The 23,076-nt window shown below is 44.2% G+C and overlaps 1 protein-coding gene across 1 annotated transcript in view; it reads left to right on the forward strand.

Annotated features, from left to right (window-relative positions):
• Positions 1-23,076, forward strand: part of LOC126285302 (ataxin-2-like) — a 107,637-nt gene that overhangs the window by 75,704 nt on the left and 8,857 nt on the right. The window contains exon 12 of the mRNA XM_049984593.1: positions 1,990-2,644. Within this exon, the coding sequence (XP_049840550.1) occupies positions 1,990-2,644 (655 nt within the window). The remainder of the gene's footprint in view (positions 1-1,989; positions 2,645-23,076) is intronic.

A 23,076-nucleotide genomic window follows, 5' to 3' on the forward strand; every position in this document is an offset into this window, starting at 1 on the left:
CTACAGCCGTACAAGCAGTTGCTGTGGAAGTTCTAGTGCCATTTTACATCGCAGTGTGTTCTTTATATCTTTCACTCATGATCCTTCGGATGCGCACACACACTGACATAACTCTTCCAGTCACTCCTGCACCCGTTCTTCCTTGTGGAATACTTAAATGCGTACCATATGCTGCGTGGCTCAGCTACCAATTAAGCCAGGTGTCGAATCATCGAGCCACTTATCCGTTCTGAGAGTACTTACCTTTTGAACTCAGGTCAGATGACACACTTTTCCACAGTGACAGGATCTTTTTCGGCCATTGAGTTTTGCTTTTGCTTCCCAGCTACTGCAGACTTGGTTCAGTGGGAAGTGGTTACAGATTTACATTCCAATGACTCAAATGGTGGTCGAAAGGAGACCGCTACAATGGATGGTCCAAGGGGCAAATTGGTTGCAGTACAATTGACAGGATATTTTGGAGCAAAAGGATTTTGCACAGGAGACAGTGGCCTATATCATTTGTTGGGGCCAACAGGTTGCCGCAGAGTCCATCCCCAGTCTAGCAACTACTTCAGACAATGCCCTGTACTTTGGTGGCATGCCAACTGTCACTTGGCAATTAGTCAGTCAAACTGCTCTGAAGAACTTCAAATACAATCCAACCACAGAAAATATTCATGCCTTCAGCTCTGCAAGATCACATGTCAATGGTATTTCTTCCACTTCACCAAATATATAAAGTAAACCAGCTGATTCAGGTCATCCATGGCTCCTTACAGCGGCTCAGGTGGTGGTCTTTTTGCGGGGTACCAGGCCACATCGGGTCACAGGGAAATGACATACCCGACAAAGCAGCCAAGAAAGCATGTCAGGATGGTGTTGTCCTTCAATGTCCCATGCAATTGCACACCACCATTCATTTTCTGACAGATGCATATGCATCAGTCGGAGACTGAGTGGTTAAAGGTGACAAAAAACAAACTGTGGTCACAGAAATCAACCACACAAGCAAGGTTGACTTCATGTCAGCTTCACCACGGAAGAAGGTTCTGCTTACCAGGCTACACATTGGACATAGCCCTTTAACACATGGCTTTCTCCTCTGGTGGAAGCATCCACCACTGTGAGGTTTGTGGTGTGCCACTTTCAGTTCAGCCTTTGTTTCCACCTATGAGATTGGTGTGCTGACTTTTTGTCAGGGTGCTGATGACTGTGATGTTGAGTGCCCCTCACCTAAAATCATCATCTTCCAACATTAATTTTATCATTAAAAATAATCCATCTGCACCTGAAGCACCTAAAAATAATGTGTTGTTCTAAATTATCATTATCTTCATGTTGATGCACTTTCCATCAATGTTATCAATACAGTTTAGTAGATTCCATTATTTCCTATAATGATCAGCTGATTCCCCCCCCCCCCCCCTCTCAACCCACCCCTCCCCAGGTTTATTGAGTTAATCATAAATATTCAGTCTGCGGGTATTCCCTTATTGCACATGAAATTTCAGCCACAATGGTTTGAATGGTAGTGTGTTCCTCGAAAAAAATAAAAGGAAAGCAGTATACACATTGAACTTTTTAAACACTTCATACGACCTTGTTTGTTCACCTTAGTAGACTTATGTCAGTTAACATTGAGTAAAGCCCCATCACCATCTTCTAAAGATGACATACTGCAAAGTTACTAACACCGAATCCTTTTTATTGGCGTTGACCACACGCACACCACATCTATGACACGACTCAAGCTCCATCAGTGCCCTATCTCACATAGCATCCTTTGAAGCACCTATTATGTTTACAAGGAATAGACGAAATACACATGCTCAATTTGGTCCAGCTTAAAGTGGTAAGTAAGGAACCAGGTGTTTATGATAAGTGGATTTTTGGAGGGGACTTGTAACAGTAGTACAATTTCCATCATTTTGTCATTTGCTGATGTTTGAATAAACAACTAATGACATAATTTAGGTATCAGTACTAAATAGACAAAATATTTTGCAGATGGTTCGAATGGTGGCACAACACGGAGGTGGTGTTGTGCCCCTAGGAGCTGTTCCCACGTCAGTCAGCTACCACCACGAGTCCCCGGGACCTCAGCCGGCACCTGGTCCCCAGTTGCAGTATGTGCCGGCCGCTCACGCGGCAGCTGTCGGACCACCTCACCCACATCATCCGCATCACCCGCACCACGCCCACCACCACGCTCACCACCATGCGCCACCTCCCCCGCCGCCGCCTTCGGGTGGCGGCCCAGGCACCCCGTCACCTGCACAAGCAGCCGGCAACCCAGGAGGGCCTCCACATGCACACGCAGCAGCAGCTGCTGCCGCTGCTGCGCAGGGCGCGCCCACTTACCACCACCATCCTGGAGGATCACCAGCGGCTGGAACTCCTGGCGGCCCCGCGGGATACCAGCAGGGTCCGCCCCCACCTCCTCAGGGGCCCCACCCTCCGGGCCCGGCACCACCTCCCCCGCCACCACATGCTTTCCCTGTGGTGTGCCCTATCCTTCCTACACAGCAGCTGGGACCCCCACATGCCCATGCACCTCACCATGTCGTGCAGCAGGCGGGTGCTGTTCAACAGGCTGCTGCTGCTGTTCAATATATTCATCAACACCAGGGTGCCTACCACCACCAACACCCTGCAGCTGCAGGTAAGTTCCACATCTATAACCTCATCCTCATCCATACTCAACAAGTGCATAGCAGATGGTACTTACTGTTATACCAGCTACTAGGGCCCCATTTGTGTTCTATTCAAGTATGGAGTAAAGGAAATGATGATTGCTTAAATGCCTCTGTGCATATTTTAGTGCGACTAATATTGTCTTTTCAATCGCCGTAAGACTGACAAACTGCCTGTTGCCTTCCATGTCGGGTTCTTTAGCTGATCTTTGTTCAATGATTTTCTTGATGGTTCGTCAGCATTACTGACTGACAATTGCAAAAGTGTCGCCCTCCATTGCTGTTGGTATGTTGGAGTCGAGTTCACGGCTGCTGATTTTTATGTACCTGGTGTGCCAATGTCCAAGGTCTTTTCTGTGGTCTTCTCCTCTGCAATTCTCCCGCTGCTACCTACAACAGTCATTCACTGCGGCCTGGGACTCCATTATCCATTCATCTTGAGACTTTCTTCTTTCTTGATGGAGATATTGTCATGTTTGTGTATTTCTGTTGGTTCTCTGAACAAGCTCTTCTCTACAGCATGAACTTCCGTGTCAGCAAATTTTACTATATTGCCGATTTCACGCAGCCCATGCTCTGCCACAGCCAAATTCTCTACCTGCCCTAAACTGCAATGCCACTTTGGTGATCATTGTGTAGATTGATTTTGCAGTCATTCCAACATAGACTTTAATGCAGGTGCAGGTGTGCCGTATATTCCCAACATTGCAAGTGGGTCCCTTTTCTCCTTTGCCGAGCTGAGACGCTCTTTGATCATCTTTGTCGTTTATAAACAGTCTTTATGCCATGTTTGCGCTGTATACAGGCAATTCTGTCCATCTCTGGGAATATGTGGCAGAAAGGCCATACTCAACATTTCTTTTTCCTATATGTAACTTAGCAGAGTGATTGACTCTTGACACTTATTATGCAAGTGGTGCAGTACCCGTTGCTCCTCATAACAGTCGCCAGGTGTTACATGTTGTCTGGGGTGGTGCAGCTTACATATTTGTGTTGCTCACTTCAAGAGCATATTAATTGGCTTGGGTGGCGATTTGACAGTTCTTGTAGGTATTGTTCCTTGTTGTCGTTTTTCGATACATGATGTGTCCCAGATTTTCACCATCCCTCATGGCCAGCCCATCTAGAAAGGGTAGCTGGCCTTTTGTATCTCTGTGTTAAAATTTTTGTTTGTATGGAGGCTCTGCAAGTGTCTTAGGAAGTCACCAAGCTGTTCCTCACCATGCCTCCACACAACCTAGGTATCATTGATGTGTCTGTACCACACCTTAGATTTACGAGGTGCTAAGTCCAGTGCATCTGCTTCAGAATGTTTCATGAAGAAGGAGGTCAAGTGGACTACCCAAGGTGGTGCCTTACAGCTGTTGAAAGACGTTCCCATTCCACATAGCTCATGGTGAACATATATGAAAGAGCTTGGTAATGTCGTATGTAAAATGGAAGTGATGTGCTCCTGAGTGTCACTGAGAGGCACTTTTGTAAACAAACAATCATCATCAAAGCTGACCAGGATGTTGTTTTGTCCAAGTTCATTTCCTCAGCTTCTCAACAAAAGTCCTGAATTGTTTATGTATGTGTCAGTCTTTCCCATGAGCGGCTGGAGCAGAGGGTCCAAGTGTTCCACCAGTTTTTGTCGGTGAGCCAGAGTGCTAACAGTCATTCTTAATGGAACATTATTCTCATGTACCATTGGTAATCCATAAAGCCAAGGTGGTAGAGCTTTGGCGTTGCACAGTTTTGCTCTGTGACACTATTACATAGAGGGTTGTAGTTCACTCTTAGATCATCACTTAAAGTTGGTTCTTGAAACATAATGAGTAGATTTTCATGGGATAATTTCTTTCTTCTATTGTTCATCTAGTTGGCTGTTTCAGCACCTCTGTGATGCGCTCCCATGGGTCAACCAAACGTGTTCATTTTTGCTGCCCTTCATCTTGTGTCCCCTGTTAGTCCTATTTGGTATGGGTCCCACACACTTAAGAATGCAGGTATTAGTAAGAGTTTGACTAATTCCAACCATGTTTGAATGATATTTCTGCTATTTGGCTCTACAAATTTCTTTATTTTATATTACTATCATGATTTCGGCATCAAATCGTTATAAAGTACAGCAATATTGGGTATAATTAGACTTTATTAAGTTATTGTTGAGATCTATTGAACTGAGTGCCATAGTGTGTAGGTAAGTACAAAATCACAAAAATGTATGACAGGTTGCAAATGTGTTTTCCAACTTGTATGCTCTGAACGCAGATGGAAAATCTTATCAAGTGGGACTGAAATGCAGGTTTAGGGGAAGGAATAGAAGGGTTAAAGGAGAAGAAAATGGGCTTCACAGTAGGAGTGAAAGAGGAGAGAGGCTAATTGAGTATTGCAGTAAATTTTGTATGGTAATAGTGAATACCATGAGAAGACAGTTGGTGTACATCATGGTCAGAGAGAGATTTCAAGAACAGGTATTGGAGTAACTTGCACTCAGGTGCAAGTATAAACTCAGATCACGATTTAGTAACGATAAGTAAACTGAAGTTTAAGAGAATCATCAGGAAGAAATTGGAATACTGAAGTACTAAGGAACGACGGGATATGTTTGAAGTTCACTGAGGGTGCGGATATTGCAATGTGCAGTGGGAGTCCCACCATTTAACACAGAGGAAACAGCAGGTAGATGGAAAGAATATATGGAAGGCCTGTATGAGGGAAAAGACTTAACTGATGACATGGTAGAAGAAATTGGAGGGGATCCAATGTCAGTCTTAATTTTGAAAAGCTCTGGAAGCTTCAGATTGAATAAGGCAGAATGGATAGATAACATTGCAATTTCTAAAATTATTGGGGAAGTCGCAACTAGGTGGCTATTCATCTCGATGTGTAAATTCCAAGAGACAGGTGATGTACCACACTTTTGCAAAAATATCATCTATACGATGCCGAAGATAGTAAGAACTATAGCACAACCAGCTTAACAGTTGATGCATCCAGACTGCTTATAAGAATAATATACAGAACAAATTTAGGACACGTAGGTGGTGATCAGTTTGTCTTCACGGAAAGCAAAGAGACAGAGGCAGTGTTGCTGTTGCATTTGATAATGGAAGCAAGACTGAAGAATAATCGAGATATGCTCACAGAATTTGTCGGACTAGAAAGTGTTTGACAATGCAAAATGGTGCTAAATATTCGAAATTCTGAGAAAAGACAGGTGACACAGTAGTTACAGGAACAGAGACTTAATAATGAACTATAATGAAGTACTCAGATTAAAAAGGGTGAACAATAGTGTGAAAGACTGCATCCCTGTTTTACAGTCTACATGTTGAAGAAACAGTGGTGATGGGAATAAAAGAAATATCCAAGAGTGTGCTTTAAATTCAGGATGAATAATAATAATCACTTATGACATTGCTCCCCTCTCTGAAAGTAAGGAAGAACTAAAAGATCTGTTGAATGGGATAAACAGCATAATAAATACAGAATGTAGACTGAGAGTAAACTGGATGAAGACAAAAGTAATGAGAAGTAGGAGAAATGAGAAGTTAAAAACTTACCATAATTGATTATCACAAAATAGACAAACACTCTATAGAGTTTTACATGGTTCCTGCTAGGTAGCAGCAGTGTGTGCACACTTCAGTTCTACTAAACATGGGACAACAGAAAGTGTTTTGTGTTTTTATGTTTTGTGCAGTGTGGGTCAGTAATAACTGTTCAGCATGACTTTCACTTAGGTATGATGTGGATCCCCCTACACCACAGACAGACGATGGCATGAACAGTTCTAAGAGACAGGTAGTTTGTGTAAAGGTAAATCACCAGGCTGTCCCCAAGTGTCTAACACAGAGATTGAACGCATCCCCCATGGTTTCGCAAGGAGTCTGCAGAAATCTCTTCGCCGTGCAGCTCGACTGCTCAACATGCCCCTGATGAAAACATACAAAATTCAGCTACTGCAAGCTCTTCGTGAAGGTGACACACAACATGTGTTCTGTAATTTTGTTTCTGGCAAGATGGAGGGTGACAGTTTACTTCCACACTTAGCATTTAGTGACTAGGAAACATTCCATTTGAATGGAAAGATGGGGGTTTGTAAAAGACTATGTTTATGTGCCTCCGTTACCAACAACAATGAATTAACTGAGACATTGCATAACAACAGCTGTGGACGCTGTAACTCAAGACGCCCTCGCTGCAGTGTGGGAACATTTTGAATACCACATTGACATATGCTGTGCATTTCTAGGGCACTATGTCAAATACCCATGGAAATGGAATAACAAGGCTTCCGATGTGACGAAATAGCATACCATTTGCGTTTAAAAAAAAAGTGCTATTTCTCTACATCGGCATTCTTTAAAAACAGTTTCTGAAAATGAACAAAAATCTAAATGAAAAGATTGGTTGTTGCCTGAGTGGTGCCATGTGAGGGGACATGCTGATGCATTCACTCTTAGCACTACCAACAGAAACAGAAACATTTAACTTCGCCATGAAATTTTGACACTGCAACTGCTAGGTTGCTGGTGTCTGCAGAAATAAAAAACAGGGAAGACGACATGAAGTGTTCAGGACAAATCAAATACATGACGAAACTGAAAAATGGACCCATCGGACACCTTTTATTGTGCCACTTACATGCATTTACAATTGTTTACAAAGTGGTTATCGAAAAGCATGCACATGCATTGTCTTCCTTTCAGTTTTTGCTTTAAGGGGGATGAGAAGGCTGCTAGCTTGTTAAGTACAGAATATCTAATAATAAATCAGTACTTAAGTATACAGTTCAAAAACTGGCAGTATATTTATAATGTGCAGCAGATATTTTTATAGACTGGTACGTCAAAATTTTTGAAAAATATCAACTGTCCTAGATTGGGTCAAAGCATTGTATGATAGTGGGAAAACCAGAACAGAAGAGAATGTTAGAGATGTGGTGCTACAGAGGAATGTTGAATATTAGGTGAACTAATAAGGAACAGAGAGGTTCTCCACAGACTCTACAAAGAAAGGAAGATACAAAATGCGATCAAAAAGTAATAATGGGAATATCTGTTTTTCTTAACAAATCTTTATTTATTCATTGACATCAAATGTGTCCCCTTCAGAGTAATCTCCCTGAGACTGACTATACTTGTACCAGCACTTTTCCCAATCTGGGAAACACGTGCGGAATTCAGTGTTCATTATGGTGTTCAGCTCTTTCAGCAATTCTGTTTTTATCTCATCAGTGGTGTCAAAATGCTGTCCTCTCGTGGTTGTCTTCAGCCTCGGGAATAGAAACAAGTCACGTGGGTCCGTGTGTGATGAAAATGTTGGCTGAGGATTTGCTTTTTGCCAAAAAATCATGAACGTGCTCTGAGGTATGAGTGGGAGTATTATCATGATGCAGATTCCACGAATGGTTTTGGCATAGTTCGTCACTTTCTGTGGATTGCTTCATGCAAACAGCGCATAATTTCCAGGTAGTATTCTTTATTGACCGTACAGTGATAATGCAGAACCTCATGGCGCACTATCCCATTATATTCAAAGAAAACAGTGAGAATAACCTTCATACGTGATTGAACTTCTCGATTTTTTTTCCAGTTATTTCATCACTGTTATAACATTCTTTAGAAGTTTTGGATCATTGGAAACTTCGTTCAGCAATTTGTGAGCAGTGTGTATGGGACACTTTTTTCAGTTAAAATTCAACAATTTTTTAATTAACTTTGGTGGTGCATCTCTTGTACTTTGCTGCTTGACATTCCTGCCCAGAATGTCTGAAAAAATTATTGGCATGAGCCAAAGGATATACTAACATCATCAGCAACCTCTCTGATGGTGACTTGGCGATTTTCTTGAACCATTTTGGGTCATTCCATATCAATTCAGTGCACCTCAACCTGATGCCCTCTGATTTCTTTCAAATTTAGTGCATTCAAAGACCCAGATAAGAGATGGGAAAGTACCAATTTGCAGATGTGTGTTACAGCTCTTAAGAAGGTTATAGGTCTGGAAAGTTTGCATTTTGTGCTAAATTTACATGTGTATGTCACAACATAAATGACTGTAATTCTGGTCCTAATTCAGTTACAGCAATGAAAATGGCACCATTGGAAAGCTAATGAATAAACCTTCACATTGATATGCCAGATGGCAGTTTTCTGAATTTTCATACTAAAGGTCATTGACCTTTACCTTTGACCTTGAAATCTTAAAGCACCCCATCTTCAATTTCTTTGAAAAAAATATATTTAATTGGTCCAGTATGTTACTATAAATATGGTAAATATCAAGATAGCACACTAAAGGCATCATGCACAAAAAATTATTTTGTCAACTTAAATACACCATCAATATGCAGTAAGCAGCTATGTATCCAATTTTTTGTATAACACCAGTCAATAGCAGCTACTTTTATTCAGACCAGTTCTTTAATATTTCTAGCTGTGAACAGCCTTTCAGAGAGACTTTTATTTCAACCAATCAAAATTAGCCTGTTTTAGTGAACAGCCAGTCAGAGACCCACGTGTGGGTCTGGGGGTTATAATAGGCCCAAGGTATTCTTGCCTGTCATAAGAGGTGACTAAAAAGAAACTCTCACCTATCAGGCTTTATGTGATGATCCCCCATCGGGTTTGAGCTCCATTCTTCAAAATTTTTCTGAAGAGCAAGCCAATTGGTGAAGGGCACCTTACATGGCGTGTTGTGTCCATCGTGCATTGAGATCTGTAGTCCACTTTCTCGTCGTCGCATTTCTGTCCCGCTCATTCTCGATCTCTTGGGCGAGGACACCTTCCTGGGAGCATTTTCCACCATGGACTATAGATTTCTGCATAGACTATAACCATGGACTTCTTTGCACCTGATATCCAGCACGGTAGCAAGTTCGTTGTGGTGAGGCCGCCATGTGACCTGTTGGTTGCAGCCCTCTTACCACACAGGGGTTGCTCTGCTGGTGCCTGCACTGTTGAGTCCCAAGTATGCCAAGGAGTAGATTCCCATCCCCCTGGGGCATTGGGACTCCCGGCAATGACCATCCTGCCAGGTGGCCTTTGCTGCAGCTGGGTGGCGCCTGTGGGGAGGACCCCTGGTTGGAGTGGGTGGCATCAGGGCGGATGACACACAATGAAGCGTAGTCCATCATCTCTTGCTGGTGTGGTGATGAAAAACCAGCAGTCTCTAAACGTTCATGAGCTCAATTCAACGCACAGAAGTACGACCCAAAATCATTCCCCTCCCTGGCCACACCATGGGAGGAATGTCAAGCTAAGGATGGCAGCAGATCTTATTCACCCTGATACCTTGTATGTTCGAGAGCTGATGGGGAATCTTTCATGACAATGAAGCCTCAGTTTTTTTGTTGAGCATTTAGAGGACAAGTTTGGGGAGGTGGAGGGCTTGTCCAAAATGAGAGCTGGGTCAGTCTTGATCAAAACAGTGTCCCCAGTCACAGGCATTACTCACTTGTGACAAGCTGGGGGATGTTTCTGTAACCATCATGCCCCGTAAGAGCTTAAATGTGGTCCAGGATATCATATTTCACAGGGACCTTCTTTTGTAGTCTAAGAGATGCGTGCCAATTTAGAGCAGCGAGGTGTACATTTTGTCCGGCGTGCCCACCAGGGTCCAGGAATAATCAGGTTGCCACCAGTACCTTCATCTTGGCCTTCAAGGGTGATACATTGGCCGAGATGGTTAAGGTGATGGTCTACCGCTGTGATGTAAAGCCGTATATCTCTTCTCCAATGTGGTGCTTTAAGTGCTGGAAGTTCGGCCATATGTCTTCCCGCTGTACTTCCAGTGTCACATGTCAAGATTGCGGACACCCATCACATCCCAATACGCCATGTGCCCCGCCTCCCGTCTGTGTCAACTGTGGAGAGCATTCGCCTTTCTTGCCAGACTGCAGGATTCTCCAGAAAGAAAGGAAAATCATGGTGTACAGACCCTGGACTGACTGACCTACACTAAGGCTGAGAGAGAATTTGAACGCCTGCATCCTGTGTGTATGACATTGTCTTACGCCGCTACAACAGTTCTGGCACAATCAGTTCTGCCGACCCCAGTCACCTCTGAGAGCCGGAAGACTACATCTGCTGCCTTGATGGTGGGGTGCATTTCCCTCCATGTTGCTCCTGCACCACCTACTTCGGGAGCAATATCCCCCCCACCATCGGGGACGTCTGTCTCCACTTCTAAGCCGTAGAAGTGTAAGTCTTCTTCAGCTACTCTTGCTAGGAAGGGGTCCCTTGGGTCACTCCCTTCCCAGGTTTCTGCTAGCAGGAAAGATGACACCTGCCAGTGGCTGAAGATCCCAAAAGCAGCTGGTCATAGGGCTTCACGCTCATCCTCAGTCCCAGAGACTGAGCTGGTGACGTCCTCCCAGCCAGGGAAACCCAAGGATCAGAAAAACCCAAAAAGAAAACCCCCAAGACCAAGGAAATTGCAGTGGCACCCCCACCACCCCCACCACCACCCCCACCACCACCCCCACCACCACCCCCACCACCACCCCCACCACCACCCCCACCACCACCCCCACCCCCCCCACCACCACCACCACTACATGCAAACTCTGCGTCTGAGGATGGGGTGGAGATTTTGGCATCCGCTGAGGACCTAGATCTCACCAGACCCTCAGACATGATGGGTATAGACTGCTCAGGCAATAAGTCAGTGGCTGCAGGTGACTCTGAGGTGTAAACTGCCTCATTGAATGTCCCATGTCTTCCCAGTCTTACAATGTCATCCTCCTGTGGAATTGCGGCGGTTTTTTCCACTGCCTGTCTGAGCTATGGCATCTGTTAAGCTTTACACCTGCTATCTGCATTGCCCTCCAGGAATCCTTGTTCCTGGCAATGTGGATCCATGCCCTCCGTGGCTATAGGGATATTACAGGAACCGTAGCGACTATAATAGTGTGTCAGGTGGAGTTTGTGTTTATGTCCTAAATTGAGTTGTAGTGAACCTGTGCCTCTTCAAACCCCTCTTGAAGCTGTGGCTGTCGGAATAAGAAAGGCGCAGGAAATAACTGTCTGCAATGTATATCTTCCTCCAGATAGTGCACTACACCTGATTGTATTAGCTGCACTGATTGATCAACTACCTAAACCTTTCCTACTTTTTGGAGATTTCAATGCTCATAACCACTTGTGGGGTAGCACCGTGCTTACTGTTAGAGGCAGAGATGTAGAAACTTCTCTGTCTCAGTTTGACCTCTTAAATACCTGGGCAGCCACACATTTCAGTGTGGCTTATGGTAGTTACTCGACTATTGATTTATCAATTTGCAGCCCAGGACTTCTCCCATCTATCTACTGGAGAGCACATGATGACCTGTGTGGTAGTGACCACTTCCCCATCTTCCTGTCACTGCCCTCATGTCAGGCCCACAGATGCCTACCCAGATGGGCTTTGAACAAGGCGGACTAGGAAACTTTCACTTCTGCTGTCACTGTTGAATTTCCCCCGCTCGGTAACATTGATGTCATGGTGGAGCAGGTGACTACAACAATTGTTTCTGCAGCAGAAAGCACGATCCCTCGCTCTTCAGGGTGCCCAAGGTGTCAGTAGTCCCTTGGTGGTCACTGGAAGTCGCTGAAGCAATTAATGAGTGTCGGCAAGGTCTACAGTGGCATAAACACCACCCTTACCTGGAGCACCTCATAGCCTTTTAAACAGCTTCGTGGCCTTGTTTGCCAACTTACCAAAGGACAGAAGGAGGAGTGTTGGGAGAGATACATCTCGACCATTGGGTGCCATACGTCACCTTCCCAAGTCTGGACAAAGATCAAGCGTGTTTTTGGGTACCAGAACCCAACAGGTGCTCCTGGTGTTACCATAAATGGCTTGTTATGTACTGACGCAAATGTGATTACCGAGCACTTTGTTTGAGCCTCTGCGTTGGAGAATTACCCCCCAGGCTTTCGCACTCTCAAACGGCGGCTGGAAGGGAATGTCCTCTCATTCACTGCACACCACAGTGAATCCTATAATGCCCCCCCATTTACAGAGTGTAAGCTCCTCAATGCCCTTGCACATTGCACTGACACAGCCCCTGGGCCTGATTGGATCCACAGCCAGATGAATAAACATCTCGCATCTGACTACAAGCGACATCTCATTATCCTCTTCAACTGGATCTGGTGTGATGGTGCCTTTTCGTCACAGTGGTGGGAGAGCACCATCATTCTGGTGCTCAAACCTGGAAAAAACCCGATTGATGTGGATAGCAATCAGCCCATCAGCCTCACCAACATTCTTTGTAAGCTGCTGGAACGTATGGTATGTTGGCGGTTGGGTTGAGTCCTGGAGTCTCATGGCCTACTGGCTCCATGTCAGGGTGGCTTCTGCCAGGGTCGCTCTGCCACAGATAATTTTGTCTCTCAAGTCTGCCATCCAAACAGACTTTTCCATATGCCAATACCTGGTTGCTGTCTTTTTTGACTTATGTATAGCACACAACACGACCCGGCGACATCATATCCTTGCCATATTGTATGAGTGGGGCCTCCGGGGTCCACTTGTGATTTTTATCCAAAGCTTCCCATCACTCCGTACTTTCCGTGTCCAAGATGGTGCCTTCCATAGTGCCATCCGTGTCCAGGAGAAAGGAGTCCTGCAGGGCTCTGTATTAAGTGTGTCTTTTTAGTGGCCATTAAAGGTCTAGCAGCAGCTGTCGGGCCCTCCGTCTCACCTTCTCTGTATGCAGAAGACTTCTGCATTTCGTACTACTGTTCCAGTACTGGTGTTGCTGAGCGACGCCTACAGGGAGCCATTCACAAGGTGCAGTGATAGGCTCTAGCCCATGGCTTCCACTTTTCATCTGCAAAGTCATGTATCATGCCCTTCTGTCGGCATTGTATCGTTCATCTAGACCCAGATCTTTACCTTCATGATGATCCACTCTTTGTAGTGGAGACATATCAAATCTTAGTACTGGTTTTCGATGCTCGATTGACTTGGCTTCCTCATTTACGTCGGCTTAAGCACAAGTGCTGGCAGCACCTCGATGCCCTCTGTTTCCTGAGCAACACCGATTGGGGTGCAGATCGCTCTATGCTATTGCGGCTCTACAGAACTCTTGTCCAATCCTGGACTGACTATGGGAGTGTGGTTGATGGTTCGGCAGTGCCCTCAGCATTGTGTTTACTCGACCCCCGTGCACCACTGCGGGGTTCGGACAGCAACAGGAGCCTTTAGGGAAAGTCCGGTGACCAGGCTACTGGTGGAGGCTGGGGTCCTTCTATTGCAAATCAGACGTACACAACTGCTCACCAGTTACATTGCACACATTCATAATTTTCCTGAGCATCTGAATTACCATCTCCTTTTCTCGCCCGGTGCATTGGTGACCCAGGTCGGGGCTAACAGTTGTGGTTCATGTGCATCTACATCTACATGACCATTCTGCAATTCACATTTAAGTGCTTGGCAGAGGGTTCATCAAACCACAATCATACTATCTCTCTACTATTCCACTCCCGAACAGCGAGCAGGAAAAACGAACACCTAAACCTTTCTGTTCGCTCAACAAAATATTTTCGCATTCGGAAGAGAATGTTGGTTACTGAAATTTCGTAAAAAGGTCTCGCTGCGACGAAAAACGTCTATGCTGTAATGACATCCATCCCAACTCGTGTATCATATCTGCCACACTCTCTCCCCTATAACGTGATAATACAAAACGAGCTGCCCTTTTTCGCACCCTTTCGATGTCCTCCGTCAATCCCACCTGGTAAGGATCCCACACCACGCAGCAATATTCTAACAGAGGACGAACGAGTGTAGTGTAAGCTGTCTCTTTAGTGGACTTGTTGCATCTTCTAAGTGTCCTGCCAATGAAACGCAACCTTTGGCTCGCCTTCCCGACAATATTATCTATGTGGTCCTTCCAACTGAAGTTGTTCGTAATTTTAACACCCAGGTACTTAGTTGAATTGACAGCCTTGAGAATTGTACTATTTATCGAGTAATCGAATTCCAACGGATTTCTTTTGGAACTCATGTGGATCATCTCACACTTTTCGTTATTTAGCGTTAACTGCCACATGACACACCATACAGAAATCTTTTCTAAATCGCTTTGCAACTGATACTAGTCTTCGGATGACCTTACTAGACGGTAAATTACAGCATCATCTGCGAACAATCTAGGAGAACTGCTCAGATTGTCACCCAGGTCATTTATAAAGATCAGGAACAGCAGAGGTCCCAGGACGCTTCCCTGGGGAACACCTGATATCACTTCAGTTTTACTCGATGATTTGCCGTCTATTACTACGAACTGCGACCTTCCTGACAGGAAATCACGAATCCAGTCGCACAACTGAGACGATACCCCATAGCTCCGCAGCTCGATTAGAAGTCGCTTGTGAGGAACGGTGTCAAAAGCTTTCCGGAAATCTAGAAATACGGAATCAATTTGAGATCCTCTGTCGATAGCGGCCATTACTTTGTGCGAATAAAGAGCTAGCTGCGTTGCACAAGAGCGATGTTTTCTGAAGCCATGCTGATTACGTGTCAATAGATCGTTCCCTTCGAGGTGATTCATAATGTTTGAATACAGTATATGCTCCAAAACCTACTGCAAACCGACGTCAATGATATATGTCTGTAGTTAAATGGATTACTCCTACTATCCATCTTGAACACTGGTGCGACCTGCGCAATTTTCCAATCTGTAGGTACAGATCTATCGGTGAGCGGGCGGTTGTATATGAGTGCTAAGTAGGGAGCTATAGTATCAGCGTAATCTGAAAGGAACCTAATCGGTATACAATCTGGACCTGAAGACTTGCCCGTGTCAAGCGATTTGAGTTGCTTCCCAACCCCTAAGGTATCTACTTCTAAGAAACTCATGCTAGCAGATGTTCGTGTTTCAAATTCTGGAATATTCCATTCGTCTTCCCTGGTGAAGGAATTTCGGAAAACTGCGTTCAATAACTCCGCTTTAGCGGCACAGTCGTCGATAACAGTACCATCGGCACTGCGCAGCGAAGGTATTGACTGCGTCTTGCCGCTTGTGTACTTTACATACGACCAGAATTTCGTCGGATTTTCTATCAAATTTCGAGACAATGTTTCGTTGTGGAACCTATTAAAGGCATCTCGCATCGAAGTACGTGCCAAATTTCGCGCGTCTGTAAATTTTAGCCCATCTTCGGAATTTCGCGTTCTTCTGAACTTGGCATGCTTTTTCCGTTGCCTCTGCAACAGCGTTCGGACCTTTTTTGTGTACCACGGGGGATCTGTTCCATCTCTTACCAACTTATGAGGTATGAATATCTCAATTGCTGTTGCTACTATATCTTTGAATTTTAGGCACATCTCGTGTACATTCGCATAGTCAGTTCGGAAGGAATGGAAATTGTCGTTTAGGAAGGCTTCTAGTGACACTTTATCCGCTTTTTTAAATAAAATTATTTTGCGTTTGTTTCTGATGGATTTGGAAGAAATGGTATTGAGCCTAGCTACAACGACCTTGTGATCACTAATCCCTGTATCAGTCATGATGCTCTCTATCAGCTCTGGATTGTTTGTGGCTAAGAGGTAAAGTGTGTTTTCGCAACCATTTACAATTCGTGTGGGTTCGTGGACTAACTGCTCGAAATAATTTTCGGAGAAAGCATTTAGGACAATCTCGGAAGACGTTTTCTGCCTACCACCGGTTTTGAACAAGTATTTTTTCCAACATATCGAGGGTAGGTTGAAGTCCCCACCAACTATAACCGTATGAGTGGGGTATTTATTTGTTACGAGACTCAAACTTTCTCTGAACTGGTCCGCAACTGTATCATCGGAGTCTGGGGGTCGGTAGAAGGAGCCAATTATCAACTTAATTCGGCTGTTAAGTATAATCTCCACCCATACCAATTCGCACGGAGTATCTACTTCGACTTCACTACAAGATAAACCACTACTGACAGACACAAACACTCCACCACCAATTCTGCCTAATCTATCTTTCCTAAACACCGTCTGAGACTTCGTAAAAATTTCTGCAGAACTTATTTCAGGCTTTAGCCAGCTTTCTGTACCTATAACGATATCAGCTTCTGTGCTTTCTATTAGCGCTTGAAGCTCAGGGACTTTTCCAGCGCAACTACAACAGTTTACAACTATAATTCCGACTGTTCCTTGATCCAAGCACGTCCTGTAATTGCCAAGCACCCTTTGACATTGCAGCCCATCCCGCACTTTCCCGAGGCCTTCTAACCTAAAAAACCGCCCAGTCCACGCCACACAGCCTCCGCTACCCGTGTAGCCGCCAGCTGAGTGTAGTGAACTCCTGACCTATTCAGCGGAACCCGAAACCCCACCACCCTATGGCGCAAGTCAAGGAATCTGCAGCCAATACGATCGCAAAACCGTCCGAGCCTCTGATTCAGACCCTCCACCCGGTTCTGTACCAAAGGTCCGTAGTCGGTTCTGTCAACGATGCTGCAGATGGTGAGCTCTGCCTTCATCTCGTAAGCAAGACCGGCAGCCTTCACCAAATCAGATAGCCGCTGGAATCCAGAGAGAATTTCCTCAGATCCAAAGCGACACACGTCATTAGTGCCGACATGTGCCACCACCTGCAGCTGGCTGCGCCCTGTGCTCTTCATGGCATCCAGAAGGACCCTTTCCACATCAGGAATGACTCCTCCCAGAATGCACACGGAGTGCACACTGGATTTCTTCCCCTCCTTAGCCGCCATATCCCTAAGGGGCCCCATTACGCGCCTAACATTGGAGCTCCCGACTACCAGTAAGCCCACCCTCTGCGATTGCCCGGACCTTGAAGGCTGAGAATGATCCTCTGAAACAGGGCAGGCAGCTGCATCTGGCTCAGCCAGAGACAGTGCCTGAAACCGGTTTGTCAGGCGCACCGGGGAGGCTTTCTGATCAGCCTCCGGGGACGCCTTTCGCTGCCTGCAAAGCCTTGGAACGACCTACCAATCGACCACAGGCGAGGGCTCAGCCCCACTGCGGGCAGCAACCGGGGCAACCACAGCGGCAGACCGATCTGGGGACAGATGGGACGAGGTTGACATCCCCGTGATACCCAAGTCCGGCTCCCCACAGTGGTGCCCATTGGCAACAGCCTCAAGGTGCGCGACCGAAGTCAGCGCAGATTGCAGCTGTGAGCGAAGGGATGCCAAGTCAGCCCTCATCCAAACACAGCAATCGCAGTCCCTGTCCATTCTAATCGATGTTGGACAACAGTTACTGAAACAAGTGTCCGTGCCTAGATAACGTTAGCGAAACACGCAAAGAATGTATCAACTGTCCTGTACAAATGCCTAACGACTGCGCTACAATCTGCTGAATTTAATGTGCGGTCCCTTCGCTCTAAACTGGAGTCCTTCCCTTTACCACCTCTACTTGAGGTCCGCTCACGTACGCCTTCATGGTGTACGCCTCGGCTGCAACTTCGTCTGGACGTTTCACATGGCCCTAAGGACTCCGTTAACCCTGCGGCTCTCCGCTGTCACTTCCTCTTGATTCTTGACGTGTTTCGGGGCTCCGAAGTGGTTTACACCAACAGCTCGATGGCTGAAGGTCGCATTGGCTTTGTGTATGTTCACAGTGGCCATATTGAACAGCATTCCTTACCCAAAGGCTGCAGTGTATTCACTGCAGAGCTGGTGGCCATTTCTCGTGCACTTCAGTATCGCTGTTCATGCTCTGGGGAGTCTTTTCTTTTATGTACTGACTCCTTGAGAAGCCTGAAAACTATCGACGAGTGCTGTCCTCGTCATCCTTTGGTAGCATCCAACCAGGAGTCCCTATTCTCTGGAACAGTCCAGTCGTTTGGTGGTGTTCTTTTGGACCCCTGGTCATGTCGGAATACCAAGAAATGAACTTGCTGACAGACTGGCCAAGCAGGCTACATGGAAACCACTTCTGGAGATGAGCATCCCCGCAACTGACCCTCATTCGTTATTATGCCACAAGGTTTTTCAGCTTTGGGAGATGGAATGGCAACATCTTAGTAAGCACAACAAACTGCGGGCCATTAAGGGGACCACGAATGTATGGAAGTCCTCGATGAGGGCCTCTTGCAGGGACTCCGTGGTTCTCTGCATTGGCCATTCCTGTGCGACCCACACTACCTCATACGCTGTGAAGACCCACCACGGTGAAGGTGCGGCGCCCGGTTGACAGTGGCCCATATTCTTCTGCTCTGTCCTCCTCTGGGTGCTCTGCGACCTTATCTCTAGTTGCCAGACTCATTATCATTGATTTTAGCAGACAACACCTAATCAGCTGATTAGGTTTTACGTTTCATCCGTGAGGGTGCGTTTCATCATTTGATCAGAGTTTTGGCGCATGTCCTTTGTCTCTCTGTGTCCTCCACCCTAGTTCTTTTAGGGTGGAAGTGTTAATGTGTTGCAGGGTAGCTGGATTTTCATTTTTATTTTCGTGGTTGGCCAGCCACTGTAATCTGCTTCCTTCTTTTACTCTCTTCTGTTTCCTGCATCTCTGTTGTTTTCTTGTCCTCTTTTGTTCCTTTTAGTGTTTGTTGTCTTTCCTTCATTCTTGTGGTCTTTCCCATCTTTTCGTTTTGTGTTATATGTCTCCTCTGTTTTATTCTCACACTTGTGGCATTGTTTTATTAGGAACAAGGGACCAATGACCTCATAGTTTGGTCCCTTTCCCTGTTGTGGTTGGCAGGAGAGCCAACCTTGGTAGTAAAGGAGGCTGAAATGCACGCGTTTTATCTCACGCAGTCTGGCGTGGGGTCTGGAACATGACAAGGGAATTAGAATTGAGAAAAACAGACGTAGCTGGTGGAATACTTAACTTTAATCCATGAATGGAGAACGTCGCTCTTTATGGTACATGATTCACAATATCAATAGTACGGATACTGGGGCCTTGCTAGGTCGTAGCAAATAATGTAGCTGAAGGCTATGCTAACTATCGTCTCGGCAAGTGAGAGCGTAATTTGTCAGTGAACCATCGCTAGCAAAGTCGGCTGTACAACTGGGACGAGTGCTAGGAAGTCTCTCTAGACCTGCCATGTGGCGGCGCTCGGTCTGCAATCACTGATAGTGGCGACACGCGGGTCCGACGTATACTACCGCACCACGGTCGATTAAAAGGCTACCACCTAGCAAGTGTTGTGTCTGGCGGTGACACCACATTCCCCCTCTTTTAAACCAACCAATCAGTGAGACTCTTATTTCAACTTGTCACCATTAGTCCACTGGTCTCTATATATTATGCAAATTTTGTTTCGTATGTTTTATGGCTGTGGCTTCTTTAACAAAGTGCAGTGTAAATGTGTCGTAATATTTAGTAAAAGATGGATTTAAAGCCAAAATCGTATTGTTGTAATCCGTTTAGGAAAGGTGGTCATTCAAGATTGCAAAAGAATTTAAGGAATGTTCTGGATGATAAACAAATATCCTAATGTATTTTTAGGTGGAAAAATTTGCTTTAAGTGTAATAAAAAAATCACAAAACCCGACAATCACTGCAGATGTTGCCTCAGTTGTGCCATGTACTTCCAGAAATTATTTAAGTGAATATGAAGTAGCATCAGATCTGGCACTCGATGCTTTAAATAATAGCCTTAAGTATTTAGGTGAAGGAAGAGGCTTCAGAGTGAGAAAAAGTACCCAAAACAAACACTGAAAAAAAAAAAGCCTCTGTGTTGGAGCATACTTATGTGGCACAACCGGAAAAAGAAGAGACTGAAATTGGAGAAAGTGAAATTATCACCCAGCTGAAAAATAAGTTTCACAGTTCAGACTGTATGTGTGACAAAACACAAATTCTAACTGTACTTCCAAAGAGTTGGAGTGTAATGAAAACTATGAAAGAATTTTCCGCTTCAGATTACATGGTACGGAGAGCAAAACAGTAGCAGAACATGGCTTATTAGTGACACCAAATCCAAAGCCAGGTAAGGTATTATGTGAGAGAACTGTTCAGTGTGTGCGTGATTTTCACTGTGATCATGAAGTGAGCCGTATGATGCCAGGAAGAAGAGACTTTTTGTCTGTCCAGCATGTTTCTTAGGTTCATGTCCCTATTGTCTAGGTGTGACAAGACTGATTATCTGTATGGTCTGTTTGGTAAGAACTGCATTGACGAAATTGCATATAAGTGTTGGTCAACTACAGGCAGGGTAGCTCTAGAGGCTATAACAGTCAACAGATAATTTCATTGAGGTGTTTGCATCGAGGTTACAACAGCTCCTACCACACTAATTTATCTCCCAGCAGTAGTCACATTTCTGTAAAATAATTAAAGGAGGTCTCAAAGTAAATGAGTTTCATGTTCTTTGTGACTTTGCAGAAAATTACTCCTTCACTATTCAGGATGAGGTACAAGGATTCCACTGGAATAATTCACAGGCTACAATTCACCCATTTATAGCTTACTACAGAGATTCAAGCACTAATAAAATATGACATGTATCATACATGGAAATATCTGCTTGCCTTCAGCATAATACAGTGTATGTTTATTCATTGTAGACAGATTCCATAAATTTCTTAAAATGTTAGTGTCAAATCCAAAGCACATTTGTTACTTTTTGGATGCATGTGCTGCTCAATACAAAAACAGAAAGAACATTATGAATTTGTCCTACCATCAATAAGATTTTGATGTTACAGCAGAATGGCATTTTTTTTGCTACAGCACATGGTAAAGGACCTTGTGATGGGGTAGCAGGAACTGTAAAGATTAGCAAGACTTGCCAGCCTCAAGCGATATTACGAAAATCATATTTTGACATCACGACAGTTGTTTGAGTGGTGCAAGGAAAATATTCCTCTATGTGTTTTCCATCATGCATCAGTTTCCCATCTTGATGAAGATAAAGCCAAGCTGAAACAATGTTTCAAAACTACAAGGACGATTCCAGGTACCCATAAGTTTCATTGTGTAATACCTGTTAACAAAGGTTTAGTGAAGTCAAAGACATATTCTGCTTCTTTAGTGAGTAGAGAAGAGTGACTGATTGCTATGGTGGATGAAACGCTGTTAACAAATATACATACATTTGATGCCTGTATGTGTGACAGTCATTGGTGGGTTGCATATGTCTTGCAGACATGTGAAGAAACAGATGAAGTAAAGATCAACTTCTTGCATCCACATGTACCATCTCCGTCATTTGTTTTTCCTGCCAAACCAGACACTTATGTCATCAGAAAATATGACATTATCACAAGAGTCGATTCAGTGACACCAACTGGAAGGACATACAATCTCCCTTCATCAGATCTCGCGAACATTAACAATTTAGTGGGAAATTGTGAGGAGAGATGTAATAACTTCTCATTGCCTTTTCATTACAACTGTAATGTAAATAATGTAATGTAATGTAAATAATTCATAATACCACTATAATAAGGTATACCATATTTTTGTACAATATTGCTTATGGATTGTACTTTATCGTAATTTGTGTTTCATATATGTGTGTTACCGTCTTCATCTCGGTAGTATGTTGATGGTGACAAACTAATGACCTTCAGTATGAAAATTCTCAGAAACTTGCCATCTAGCATATCAATGTAAAGGTCTATTCATTAGCTTTCCAATAATGCCATTTTCATTGCTATAACTGAATTAGAACCAGAATTACAGTCATTTGTTGCAACGTATGCGTGTAAATTTCGCACTAATGCCAACCTTTACAGACCTATAACTTTCTTCACAGTTGTAACACACACCTGCAAATTGGTATTTTTCCATCTCTTACCTGGGCCATTGAATGCACCAAATTTGAAAGAAATCTGAGATGGTCAGGTTGAAAATGTTACTTGACTGCATTGAATTGACATGGGATGACACTTTTCATTCCTACATCCGCATTGTCATCAGCTGTTGATGTGGTACGGTGTACAGAGTTGTCATAGTCTTAAACGTCTTCTTAACCCTATTTTAAACATTTATACCACTCATAAACTTGTGTCTTACTTCTGGTATATTCTCGCCAAAAGCCACTGTCAACATTTTGAATGTGGTGCTGCACTTCATTAAATTTTTAAAGAAAAATTTAATCTAAATTCTGCGATCCATCTTTTTTGAAAGTAAAACCTTTTCTACTGACAACAATAACAGTGTGTATACATCCTACAACAACAAGAGTGTATACATCCTAGGGAATCCGGGGAAAACCTGAGAGATTTTTCCAAACCAGGAAAAAACCAAAAAACTCAGCAATTTTTAAAATTCTGGGAAATTTTTCATTGTGTTAGTTTTCAGTCAATTTTTTGTAATTTTGACTGGTAAGAAATGATCTCTAACAAAGAGTTTTACTGTATGCAGCTGCTGCAAGGTAATACTGCAGCAATAACAGATAAACAAGAGAAAAAGTCAAAATGAAACAAGAGTTGCAGAGGAAATGTGCCATTTCCAATAACAAAACGTGGTACACAAACGAATCAAAATATTGCCAAGTTTGCAA

Source organism: Schistocerca gregaria, chromosome 8 (assembly GCF_023897955.1).
Source record: "Schistocerca gregaria isolate iqSchGreg1 chromosome 8, iqSchGreg1.2, whole genome shotgun sequence".
Classification (NCBI taxonomy): domain Eukaryota; kingdom Metazoa; phylum Arthropoda; class Insecta; order Orthoptera; family Acrididae; genus Schistocerca; species Schistocerca gregaria.